Source organism: Rutidosis leptorrhynchoides, chromosome 5 (assembly GCF_046630445.1).
Source record: "Rutidosis leptorrhynchoides isolate AG116_Rl617_1_P2 chromosome 5, CSIRO_AGI_Rlap_v1, whole genome shotgun sequence".
Lineage (NCBI taxonomy): Eukaryota > Viridiplantae > Streptophyta > Magnoliopsida > Asterales > Asteraceae > Rutidosis > Rutidosis leptorrhynchoides.
Window position 1 is genome coordinate 376000455 of NC_092337.1, and position 13049 is coordinate 376013503.

At 37.3% G+C, this 13049-nt stretch overlaps 2 protein-coding genes across 2 annotated transcripts; one reads left to right on the plus strand and one right to left on the minus strand.

Annotated features, from left to right (window-relative positions):
• Nucleotides 1-1077: 1077 nt before the first annotated feature.
• LOC139849758 (uncharacterized) lies at nucleotides 1078-4127 on the minus strand. Its single transcript, XM_071839384.1, has 3 exons — nucleotides 2885-4127; nucleotides 2369-2462; nucleotides 1078-2077 (listed from the first exon to the last, which is right to left on the minus strand). The coding sequence occupies exons 1-3, from the start codon at nucleotides 4125-4127 to the stop codon at nucleotides 1078-1080; spliced, it is 2337 nt and encodes a 778-aa protein (XP_071695485.1).
• A 58-nt stretch (nucleotides 4128-4185) lies between these two features.
• On the plus strand, nucleotides 4186-6813 carry LOC139850439 (adagio protein 3). The gene is made up of 2 exons (XM_071840015.1): nucleotides 4186-4812; nucleotides 5189-6813. The coding sequence occupies exons 1-2, from the start codon at nucleotides 4538-4540 to the stop codon at nucleotides 6795-6797; spliced, it is 1884 nt and encodes a 627-aa protein (XP_071696116.1). The 5' UTR covers nucleotides 4186-4537; the 3' UTR covers nucleotides 6798-6813.
• The last annotated feature ends 6236 nt before the right edge of the window (nucleotides 6814-13049 follow it).

Consider the following 13049-nt stretch of genomic DNA (forward strand, 5'->3'; position numbering starts at 1 on the left):
TATATTTTGAACATACTTTGATATATATGTATATATTGTTATAGGTTCGTGAATCAACCAGTGGCCAAGTCTTACTTCCCGACGAAGTAAAAATCTGTGAAAGTGAGTTATAGTCCCACTTTTAAAATCTAATATTTTTGGGATGAGAATACATGCAGGTTTTATAAATGATTTACAAAATAGACACAAGTACGTGAAACTACATTCTATGGTTGAATTATCGAAATTGAATATGCCCCTTTTTATTAAGTCTGGTAATCTAAGAATTAGGGAACAGACACCCTAATTGACGCGAATCCTAAAGATAGATCTATTGGGCCTAACAAACCCCATCCAAAGTACCGGATGCTTTAGTACTTCGAAATTTATATCATATCCGAAGGGTGTCCCGGAATGATGGGGATATTCTTATATATGCATCTTGTCATTGTCGGTTACCAGGTGTTCACCATATGAATGATTTTTATCTCTATGTATGGGATGTGTATTGAAATATGAAATCTTGTGGTCTATTATTATGATTTGATATATATAGGTTAAACCTATAACTCACCAACATTTTTGTTGACGTTTTAAGCATGTTTATTCTCAGGTGATTATTAAGAGCTTCCACTGTCGCATACTTAAATAAGGACGAGAATTGGAGTCCATGCTTGTATGATATTGTGTAAAAACTGCATTCAAGAAACTTATTTTGTTGTAACATATTTGTATTGTAAACCGTTATGTAATGGTCGTGTGTAAACAGGATATTTTAGATTATCATTATTTGATAATCTACGTAAAGCTTTTTAAACCTTTATTGATGAAATAAAGGTTATGGTTTGTTTTAAAATGAATGCAGTCTTTGAAAAACGTCTCATATAGAGGTCAAAACCTCGCAACGAAATCAATTAATATGGAACGTTTTTAATCAATAAGAACGGGACATTTCAAATAGTACATGGTTGAATGAGCAACCTTAACAACACAATACATCACGAAAGAAATAGAGAAAACAAATTACACCGCCCTAAGCTAATTGCAAAGATTGCAACTAACAAAAGAGAGAAACTAAGGTTGTGAGAACCATTGAAGTCAATCCATAATATGACCCTTGCAACGTCGTGAAATCCAATCGTATGAAAGAATTTGAACCTCGCTAAATAAAGATGGGACCGTCTCGAGCTTATTCTTGAACACCTTTGCATTTCGATTCTTCCATATAATGTAACAAACCACCCAACAAACCGCTTGCCATTGGTTCCTTTTGTGATCATGTGCTACGTAGCCGAAGGTACCATTAAAAATATCCTCATACCCGAATAAAGCCGAATTATACCCCCACCATTTAAGGACTTTCGCCCATATGTCTTTGGCCATTTGACAAGAAAAAAGTATATGTTCCACCGTCTCAATGTCACCATCATAAATCGGACATCTCACGCTGTTCAAATCGATGCCCCGTTTATCTAACTCGAACCTTACCGGTATACGACCTAATCTCGCCCGCCAAATAAACACCTCTACTTTTTTTGGAACCAAACCATTTCGCAACGACTCAATTGAATTAACCGCACGTGGTAGGATGACTTTGTCCACTAGAACCGAACAGTCCTTGACCATATATGTACCCTTCGAATTGAGATTCCAGCTCCAACAGTCTTTTTTATCTTCGATCAGCTGCAAGTTCCGAACAATATCTCGCAATTCAGTTAGTTCACTATTCGTTCGTCCCATAGGTGGATAGGCCCAATTGCCGAGCCCATCTCCCTTAAATTCTTCGGTTTTGTTACTGATGTTGATATCTTTGTCAATCTCGAGCCTGTATAATCTTTTGAATTTGTCTTTGAGGCTTGCGTTCCCCACCCAAATGTCATTCCAAAAAGAGGTGCTTTTCCCGTCCCCGAGCAAGCGTATGAAAGACTTAGAGAAAGAAATCCCTAACCCGTCCACATGATTTCCTGCAACACAAATAGAATTCCAAAGGCTAGCGTTTGGTTTTCGGACAAGCCCGTTTCCAAGCACAAGACCTCCATTAGAACCATAAATGCTACGAATTACGGCGACCCACAAAGTGTTAGTTTCGGTTTTAAACCTCCACCACCACTTACAAAGAAGAGCTAAATTTTTACTTTTTAAGGACATGATATTTAAACCTCCTTCTTCGTGAGGAAGAAGGATTTTTTCCCACTTAACCCATGACATTTTAGAGTTAGAACCCGTCCCGCCCCAAAAAAATTTCCGTCTCACACTCTCGAGAGAATTTAGCACACAAGTAGGGGCACGAAAGAGCGAGAAGTAATAGAGAGGTAGGCTAGAGAGAACCGACTTAACTAAAGTTAACCGTCCACCGAATGAAATCATTTTTGCTCTCCAGTCCGCTAACCTCTTGTTAAATTTCTCGATCACCGGGGACCAATCATTCAATTTCTTCATCTTATTACCCACGGGAATACCCAAATACATGAAAGGCAACCGACCTGCAAGACATGAACACCAAGACGCAAGAGCTTCCACATTATCATTACTAATGCCTATCCCAAATAATTGACTTTTATTATAATTAACCTTCAACCCCGAAGCCCGTTCAAAACATTCCAACAAGTACATTAAATTTCGCGCATTACGTCTACTCCATTCGCCAAAAAAAAAATCGTATCATCCGCATATTGCAGATGAGAAATGACGACTTTATCTTTACCCACCTCCACCCCTTTATACATCCCTCTCTCAACCGCCTTTTTTGTTAGGATATTAAGTCCCTCCGCTGCAATAATAAAAAGGAAAGGTGATAAGGGATCACCTTGGCGAACGCCCCTTTTAAGATTAAACTCACTTGTCGGAGACCCGTTTATGAGAATGGAGATTGTAGCCGATTTAAGACACGAGGAAATCCACTTACACCATTTGGTACCGAACCCCATACATTTCATCACTTCAAGAAGATAATCCCAATTAATCGAATCAAAGGCTTTCTCGAAGTCTACCTTAAAAATTAGGCCGTGCTTTTTGTTTCGTTTAAGATCTTCGACCACTTCATTTGCAACTAACGCACCGTCTAGAATATATCTACCCCCAAGAAACGCACTCTGTTCCTTCCCTACAAGACTAGGTACCACTTTACAAATTCTCAAAGACAACATCTTCGCGATAATTTTATAATAACTGCAAATAAGACTAATCGGGCGATAATCACTAAAAATCATCGGGTCCGATTTCTTCGGAATAAGGGAAACAAAAGAGGCATTGCAACCCTTTGAAAACTCGCCAAAAACCCAAAACCAGTTGATAGCACCTACCAAATCATCTTTGATTATGGACCAAAACTTTTTGAAAAAACCAAAGTTGAACCCATCCGGTCCCGGGGCCTTCGAACTACCACAACATTTGACCGATTCCCAAATTTCCCCTTCCGTGAAAGGAGCTTCTAAGAGCTCGTTGTCCGCTGATGTAATCAATTCAGAAAACAGCCCTTCAAGGCTTGGTCCATCCGAATTATGTACCTCGAATATACTCTTAAAATGGTTGAAAGCAACTTCTTTGATTGTATTAGGATTTTCACACCAAGACCCATTAACATTAATCCCCCGGATGTTGTTTTTATTATATTTCCTCTTTAAGGAATTATGAAAATATTTTGAGTTTTCGTCTCCATCGATCATCCAACGAACACGAGCTTTCTGTTTTAGCATCCCTGTCTTGATTTTTTCCTTTTCCATCCATGTTTTTCTCGAGTTTAGCCATTTAGTCCGCTCTTCATCCTTTAAACTACCTACTTCTGCTTTCATTTCAAGATCCGTTACCACCTTTTTAACCGACTCAATCTCACAATCAAGCTTGCCAAAGTGAACTTTACTCCATTCTTTAATGTCTCCTTTTAATCTTTTTAACTTGTTACGAAAAACGCAATCCTTCCGGTTACCCCCCATTGGACCAGACCAAGAATCGGCAATAACCTTGTCAATACCCTCAACCACGAACCAATCATCAAAGATTTTAAACGGTTTAGGCCCAAAATCCACTTCACCATCCGACATCATAATAGGACAATGATCCGATACAGTTCTATCTAAAGCCACCACTTTTAGATCGGTCCAAAAGCTAAGAAAGTCGTCCGAAACCCAGAATCTATCTAGTTTACTCATTTTCAACCCATCATCACTAACCCTAATTTAGTTCTATCTAAAGCCACCACTTTTATTTATTTAATACTCCATAATTTAGTTTTTTCTCTCGAAGATTTTGAGTAACATGAGTCATCTAAGTTGAGAGAAGTTATAGTCGACATAAAAACGAATACGTGGCTTACTTTAGAACGCGTTAATTCAATAATTAGGAGTAACACATGTAATTCAATATTTAAAAGTTGATACTCCGTATCTGTATGTGTTCGGCGGATATTTTTATATGTAAAATGAGATATTTTTAAAAAGTTGAATAAATATCTAAACAACCTTTGTTCACTATTTTCTTCATCCTTCACTCATTTCTCAATTAATCAATTATCAATAATCAATCCTTTCAATTTTCTTTTTATCAATTATCAGTTATTATTATGGGTGAGATGAACGACGATGATTCACACGATCGCCGGCAAACAAAGAAGCTCAAATGTCTCCCCGTCGACGAAGACTCCGATTCCGATTACGATTACAGTGATGTAGAAGATGATGGATTTTCATTGCAATTAGGCAAGTTTTTCAATCCGATGATTCCGACATCAATAGTTGTATCAGATGCAATGGAACCAGATTTACCTATTATTTATGTTAATAAAGTTTTTGAATCTGTTACTGGTTATCGTGCTGATGAAGTCCTCGGTCGCAACTGGTATAATCATTATTTCCTCTTCCTTTTTTTTTTTAATTATTAACTTTAATTATTTATTAGTTACTTACTGTTAGTTGACTTAGTTCTTTGTTCAGTTAATGGCTTTTTGTTTATGAAATTGTCAGCATACAATTAATATAATTGTAATTACGAAAACTTGTGTTTCTTAGTATGTTTTTACTATGGAATTAGTATAAAATAAAATTTAGGTTTAATTTAATCTGGTTATTAGTTGTGCTCTGTGTTTGAATTATTGCATTTGGGTTTCATTATGAAGTATGAACAACTTTGATTTTAATGTTCATATTTTTATATTAAATAAATAAATTAAATTCTTGTGGTCTTGATTTTGAAATTGTTTATTTGTTTTTTGCAGTCGGTTCTTGCAGTACAGAGATCCACGAGCCCAAAGACGTCACCCTTTGGTGGACCCCGTTTGCGTTTCAGAGATCAGAAGATGTCTTAATGAAGGCATTGATTTCGAGGGTGAGCTTCTCAACTTTCGAAAAGACGGTACTCCAATGGTGAACAGGTTAAGACTGGCACCTATACACGATGATGACGGTGTAGTAACGCACGTGATAGGCATCCAAGTGTTTACGGAAACTAAAATTGATCTAAACAGTGTATCGTACCCTGTTTTCAAAGAAACTTGCAATAATGAAAATGATCAAGTGATTGGTAAATATTCACCTAAAAGTGGACAAATTAAGTATATCGAGTGCCAGGAGATATGCGGTATTCTTCAGCTTTCAGATGAAGTAATGGCGCAAAACATTTTGTCACGTTTAACGCCTCGAGACGTTGCGTCGATCGGATCCGTTTGTAGAAGGATCCGTTTACTAACGAAGAACGAACACGTTAGAAAAATGGTGTGTCAAAATGCTTGGGGAAGAGAAGTGACGGGTGCGTTAGAACATATGACGCATAAATTAGGGTGGGGTCGTTTAGCTCGAGAGCTTACGACTCTTGAAGCGGTTTGTTGGAAGAAACTAAGAGTCGGTGGTGCAGTCGAGCCTTCACGTTGCAATTTTAGTGCTTGTGCGGCTGGAAATCGACTAGTTTTGTTTGGAGGAGAAGGCGTTAATATGCAGCCGATGGATGATACGTTTGTTCTTAATCTTGATGCTGTGAATCCCGAGTGGCGTCAGGTGAGTGTCAAGTCTTCCCCGCCGGGTCGGTGGGGCCACACGTTATCATGCCTAAACGGGTCGTGGTTAGTCGTTTTTGGTGGGTGCGGCAAACAAGGGTTACTGAACGATGTGTTTGTTCTTGATCTCGATGCTAAGCAACCAACATGGATAGAAATTTACGGTGGTTGTGCACCACCGCCTAGGTCTTGGCATAGCTCGTGCACCATAGAAGGGTCAAAACTTGTGGTCTCGGGTGGGTGCACCGATGCGGGTGTCTTACTAAACGACACGTTTTTGCTTGATCTAACAATGGAGAAACCAATGTGGATAGAGATTCCAACTTCACGGGTCCCACCTTCTCGACTAGGACATTCGCTTTCGGTTTATGGAAGAACAAAGATACTTATGTATGGTGGGTTGGCTAATAGTGGTCATTTACGGTTAAGATCGAGTGAGGTGTTTACTATAGATTTAATGGATGAGAGACCTCAATGGAGGTTATTGGAATGCAATGCGTTTACGGGTGTTGGGACCCAGAGTGCAGTGGTCCCACCACCTAGGCTTGACCATGTAGCCATGAGTATGCCATGTGGGCGCGTGATAATATTCGGTGGTTCGATTGCGGGGTTACATTCTCCCGCTCAAGTGTTTTTGTTGGATCCGGCGGAGGAGAAGCCGTCTTGGAGGATTTTAAATGTTCCTGGTCAACCCCCGAAATTTGCGTGGGGGCATAGTACTTGTGTGGTTGGGGGCACCAGGGTTCTTGTGTTGGGTGGTCTTACAGGTGAAGAGTGGGTGCTTAATGAGTTGCATGAGTTGTGCTTGGCGAGCAGGCAGGATGTGGAACCATGATCTCAGGTGGTTCGATAATTTTGTGTAATTCATGTGTTGAGAGTGGTTTGATTATTGTTTTAGAAGTATTGTTGGGTTTAGTAGGGTTTGTAATAGGTAGTAGTGAAAACATTATGGTCATTTTATATATAATGAGAGTATGTATTTACTATTTGAAATTGCTACACAGATTATGTAATTGTAATTGTAATAATGCTATGCTATTGACTTATTGCAGTTGTCTTTGGTGTTACTCCGGTATGTTTGTTTGTATAAAAAGTACGTTTATTGGTAGTATATGAGAGAGGCAGATACAGGCAGCAGAAATTACTCCCAGCTGATTGATCTGTGTTCTGTGTCTTGGCGTCTTACGAAATATGCAATAATTATGTGTTAGAGATGGTTATTTTGACCTGTTAATTCAAGTCTTCGATCATAATGATGCAACAGAAATATAAGGATGATTTGAAGGCAAGTTCAGTGCACAGATCAATCATCTCTTGTTTAGTTGTATCATTAGAATTTGTAGCTCGTCGTATCGTTTGCTTTTAGTTTTGTTTAGTTTCGGTTTAGGTTAGGTGAGACTAGGTATAGATAGTTTGTTGGTATTGTTTTCTAGGTACGGGCCTCAGTGGGGTCATATTTTGTATTCGTTGAATTTGTTTTCTTTCCGAAAATGTTTTCTGCTTAATAAAAGTTATTGCTATTTTCGAAAGGAGAAAAAAAAAAAAAAAAATAGCTATACAGAAAAAAGAACACGCCTACACGCAGAATGGGTAGATTTAACTTTCAAAATGTATCGCCATAGTTATTATTTACTCTATTAGAAATGTTATTATTAAATTATTACTGTAATATGTAGTAGTTTTAACTTTCAAAGTGTATGGCCATAGTCATTATTTACTCTATTAAAATTGTTATTAATTGTATGAAAAAGTTTTTTGACATCCTGTGTACTTACTATTTAGGATGAAGTTAGAACTACTATTTGAATAATATAGTTTCATCTTACACAAAGTCGTTAACTGTTTACTGATGATTTCCAGTCGTATCTTTTAGATGTCGTCATCTAGATGTTTCCATTCTAGCCGTAATCTAGATTTTTCTAGATATTCAAAGAAGCCGGTTGAAGAAGCAAAGTTGGAAACAATTACGGCTAGCCACTTGTTTGACAACTCATATAAAAGTATTCAAATTGGAAACGATTACGGCTAGCCACCCTTTTCTGCGTTCACACCATCTAGCGTCACACTTTTCCACCTCCTCAAATTTTTCCTATAAATAGAAGTGGAAACCTTCATTGTAATGCATTCAGAACAGAGTAATCACAACCTAGTTAGTGTGTGTGAGATGTGTGTAATCCTAACCAAGAGTGAATACATCCCTAGAGAGTGGTGAGAATTCCTAGTGTGTTAGTTTGAGAGTGTTTTTTGTTTTTTGAGTTTTGTAATACTCGTGTAATCTATTCTTGTGAGTAATAGAGGTATTTTCTCTCAAATTTGTGTGTACCAACGTCCAGTCGATCCGCTCTTAATCTCAACAAGTGGTATCAAGAGCCAGGTTAGAGGCGTTGGTCGAGTGAGTTTTCTGAAGTTTTCAACCCCGTTTGTGTTGAAAAATTATTTGTAAGGTGATAATGTCCACGGAAGAGTCAGGATCATCTTTCGGAGCCATGATTATGCTCACTGCCACCAACTACACGTTGTGGAAACCTCGGATGGAAGATCTCCTCAGCTGTAAGGATTTGTTTGACCCTATTGAATTAAAGGGTACAAATCCTGATTCCGCCAAAGAGAACGAGTGGAAGAAGTTAAACTGAAAAATCATTGGTCAGATCCGTCAGTGGATTGATCATAGTGTCTTCCACCATGTTGCACAAGAGAGACGCGTATGTCTTGTGGAAAAAGTTGGGGGACATGTACCAGGCCAAGACTGCTCGGAATAAAGCCTTGTTGATGAGGCGTTTAGTCAACATGAAGCTTAAAAGTGGAACTTCAGTTGCCGAGCATACCAGTGAGTTCCAGAGTTTGGTCAACCAGTTATCGTCTGTAGAGGTGCCTCTTGGCGATGAAGTTCAGGCGCTACTGCTACTTAGTTCTCTTCCTGATAGTTGGGAGACGCTGGTCGTAACACTTAGCAACTCAGCCCCGAATGGCAAACTTACCATGTCAATGGTCAAGGATGCCCTATTCAGTGAAGAGGCAAGGAGAAAGGACATGGACACAGATCAGACCCATGTCTTTGTCACAGAGAATCGGGGGAGACAACGAATGAGTAGCAAAAACAAATGGAGAGGCAGAAGCAAGAGCAGGGGCAGGTCCAATGATAGCAGAAAACCAATATATAAATGCTATCATTGTGGATTAGAGGGACATATGAAGAAGAACTGCTACAGATTGAAAGAGGAACAAGGTCAGAGCAGTTCACAATCGAAGAATAAAGGTGGAGAAACATTAGTTACTATCACTGGTGATGTAGCTTATTGTTCAACCCATGATGAGACATGCCTTCACGTCTCACGAGAAGACACGGAATGGGTGGTAGATACTGCAGCTTCCTACCACGTGACTCCATACAAGGAATACTTCATAACATACAAAGCTGGTGACTTTGGAGTTGTGAACATGGGAAATTCCAGTTCCGCTGAGATTGTCGGAATTGGTGATGTCACGATAAAGACAAGTTCTGGGAGCACAATCACTCTGAAGGATGTCCGCCATGTGCCAGATCTTCGGCTGAATCTACTTTCTGGAGTAGCTCTTGACAAACAGGGCTATGATAGTCATTTCAGTAGAGGCACATGGAAATTGTCAAGAGGCGCTATGATAGTCGCTCGAGGACACATTTGTGGCACACTATACAAAACTCATGTGAAGATCTGTACAGACGGCCTTAATGTTGCAGAAAAAGAGACGTCACAAAATTTATGGCACCGGAGACTCGGTCACATGAGTGAAAAAGGGTTGTCTACCCTAATAAAGAAAGAGCTTATCAATGTAGACAAGGACGCTGCACTAAATCCTTGCAATCATTGTCTATTTGGTAAGCAACATAGAGTCTCGTTTAATTCCTCTTCAACGAGAAGATCAGAGTTACTCAGTCTGGTGCACTCTGATGTTTGCGGTCCCTTGGAGGTTGAATCAATTGGCGGCAACCGTTATTTTCTAACATTTATCGATGATGCTTCTCGAAAGGTGTGGGTATATTTCTTGCGGACGAAGGACCAAGTTTTTGATTACTTCAAACAGTTCCATGTCATGGTAGAACGTGAGACAGGAAAGAAGTTAAAGTGTCTTCGATCCGACAACGGCGGTGTATAACACCCCGCCAAATTACCATCTGACGGCGTGTTAATTCTGAAATGTCCCGTTCATATTGATTATAAACGTTCCATATTAATTGATTTCGTTGCGAGGTTTTGACATCTATATGAGACGTTTTTCAAAGACTGCATTCATTTTTAAAACAACCATAACCTTTATTTTATCAATAAAGGTTTTAAAAGCATTACGTAGATTATCAAATAATGATAATCTAAAATATACTGTTTACACATGACCATTACATAATGGTTTACAATAGAAATATATTACATCGACATATGTTTCTTGAATGCAGTTTTTACACAATATCATACAAACATGGACTCCAAATCTTGTCCTTATTTTAGTATGCAACAGCGAAAGCTCTTAGTATTCACCTGAGAATAAACATGCTTTAAACGTCAACAAAAATGTTGGTGAGTTATAGGTTTAACCTATATATATCAAATCGTAACAATAGACCACAAGATTTCATATTTCAATACACATCCCATACATAGAGATAAAAATCATTCATATGATGAACACCTGGTAACCGACATTAACAAGATGCATATATAAGAATATCCCCATCATTCCGGGACACCCTTCGGATATGATATAAATTTCGAAGTACTAAAGCATCCGGTACTTTGGATGGGGTTTGTTAGGCCCAATAGATCTATCTTTAGGATTCGCGTCAATTAGGGTGTCTGTTCCCTAATTCTTAGATTACCAGACTTAATAAAAAGGGGCATATTCGATTTCGATAATTCAACCACAGAATGTAGTTTCACGTACTTGTGTCTATTTTGTAAATCATTTATAAAACCTGCATGTATTCTCATCCCAAAAATATTAGATTTTAAAAATGGGACTATAACTCACTTTCACAGATATTTCCTTCCTCGGAAATAAGACTTGGCCACGGATCGATTCACGAACCTATACAAATATGTACATATGTATCAAAGTATGATCAAAATATAATTACAACCATTTTTATTATGTTTTAAAGATTTGAGTGTATTAAGTCAGCTGTCCTCGTTAGTAACCTACAACTAATTGTCCACAGTTAGATGTACAGAAATAAATCGATATATATTATCTTGAATCAATCCACGACCCAGTGTATACACGTCTCAGGCTAGATCACAACTCAAAGTATATATATTTTTGGAATCAACCTCAACCCTGTATAGCTAACTCCACCATTACTGCATATAGAGTGTCTATGGTTGTTCCAAATAATATATATACATGGGTCGATATGATATGTCAAAATATTTGCATACGTGTCTATGGTATCCCAAGATTACATAATATATTAGAATACATGTATAATACAATATAAGTTAGCTAGGATATGATTTGTATAGATTTGTTAAACATTTCCCGTAGCTAAAAAGATCAAAAATATCCAATCTTGTTTTACCCATAACTTCTTCATTTTAAATCCGTTTTGAGTGAATCAAATTGCTATGGTTTCATACTGAACTCTAATTTAAGAATCCAAACAGAAAAATTATAGGTTTATAGTCAAAAATTTAAGTTACATGTCCATTACTAAAGAGGTAGTCATTTCCGTCGAAAGAACGACATCTTGATGACCATTTTGAAAAACATACTTTCACTTTGAGTTTAACCAAGATTTTTGGATATAGTTTCATGTTCATATGAAAAATCATTTTCCCAGAAGAACAACTTTTAAATCAAAGTTTATCATAGTTTTTAATTATCCAAACCAAAACAGCCCCCCGGTTTCACTACGACGGCGTATATCCGATTTTATGGTGTTCATCGTGTTTTCAGGTTTTAAATCATTAAGTTAGCACATAATATAGATATAGAACATGTGTTTAGTTGATTTTAAAAGTCAAGTTAGAAGGATTAACTTTTGTTTGCGAACAAGTTTAGAATTAACTAAACTATGTTCTAGTGATTACAAGTTTAAACCTTCGAATAAGATAGCTTTATATGTATGAATCGAATGATGTTATGAACATCATTACTACCTCAAGTTTTCTGGATAAAACTACTGGAAATGAGAAAAATGGATCTAGCTTCAAAGGATCCTTGGATGGCTTGAAAGTTCTTGAAACAGAATCATGACACGAAAACAGTTCAAGTAAGATTTTCACTCGAAATAAGATTGTTATAGTTGTAGAAATTGAATCAAAATTTGAATATGAATATTACCTTGAATTAGAAAGATAACCTACTGTAAATAACAAAGGTTCCTTAATCTTAGATGATTACTTGGAATGGATTAGAAAGCTTGGAAGTAGACTTGCAAACTTGGAAGTATTCTTGATTTTTATGAAACTATACTTATGGAATTTATGAAGAACACTTAGAACTTGAAGATGGAACTTGAGAGAGATCAATTAGATGAAGAAAATTAAAGAATGAAAGTGTTTGTAGGTATTTTTGGTCGTTGGTATATGGATTAGATATAAAGGATATGAAATTTTATTTTCATGTAAATAAGTCATGAATGATTACTCATATTTTTGTAATTTTATGAGATATTTCATGCTAGTTGCCAAATGATGGTTCCCACATGTGTTAGGTGACTCACATGGGCTGCTAAGAGCTGATCATTGGAGTGTATATACCAATAGTACATACATCTAAAAGCTGTGTATTGTACGAGTACGAATACGGGTGCATACGAGTAGAATTGTTGATGAAACTGAACGAGGATGTAATTGTAAGCATTTTTGTTAAGTAGAAGTATTTTGATAAGTGTCTTGAAGTCTTTCAAAAGTGTATGAATACATATCAAAACACAACATGTATATACATTCTAATGGAGTCGTTAAGTCTTCGTTAGTCGTTACATGTAAGTGTTGTTTTGAAACCTTTAAGTTAACGATCTCAATTAATGTTGTTAACCCAATGTTTATTATATCAAATGAGATGTTGAATTATTATATTATAATGATATTATGATGTATGAATATCTCTT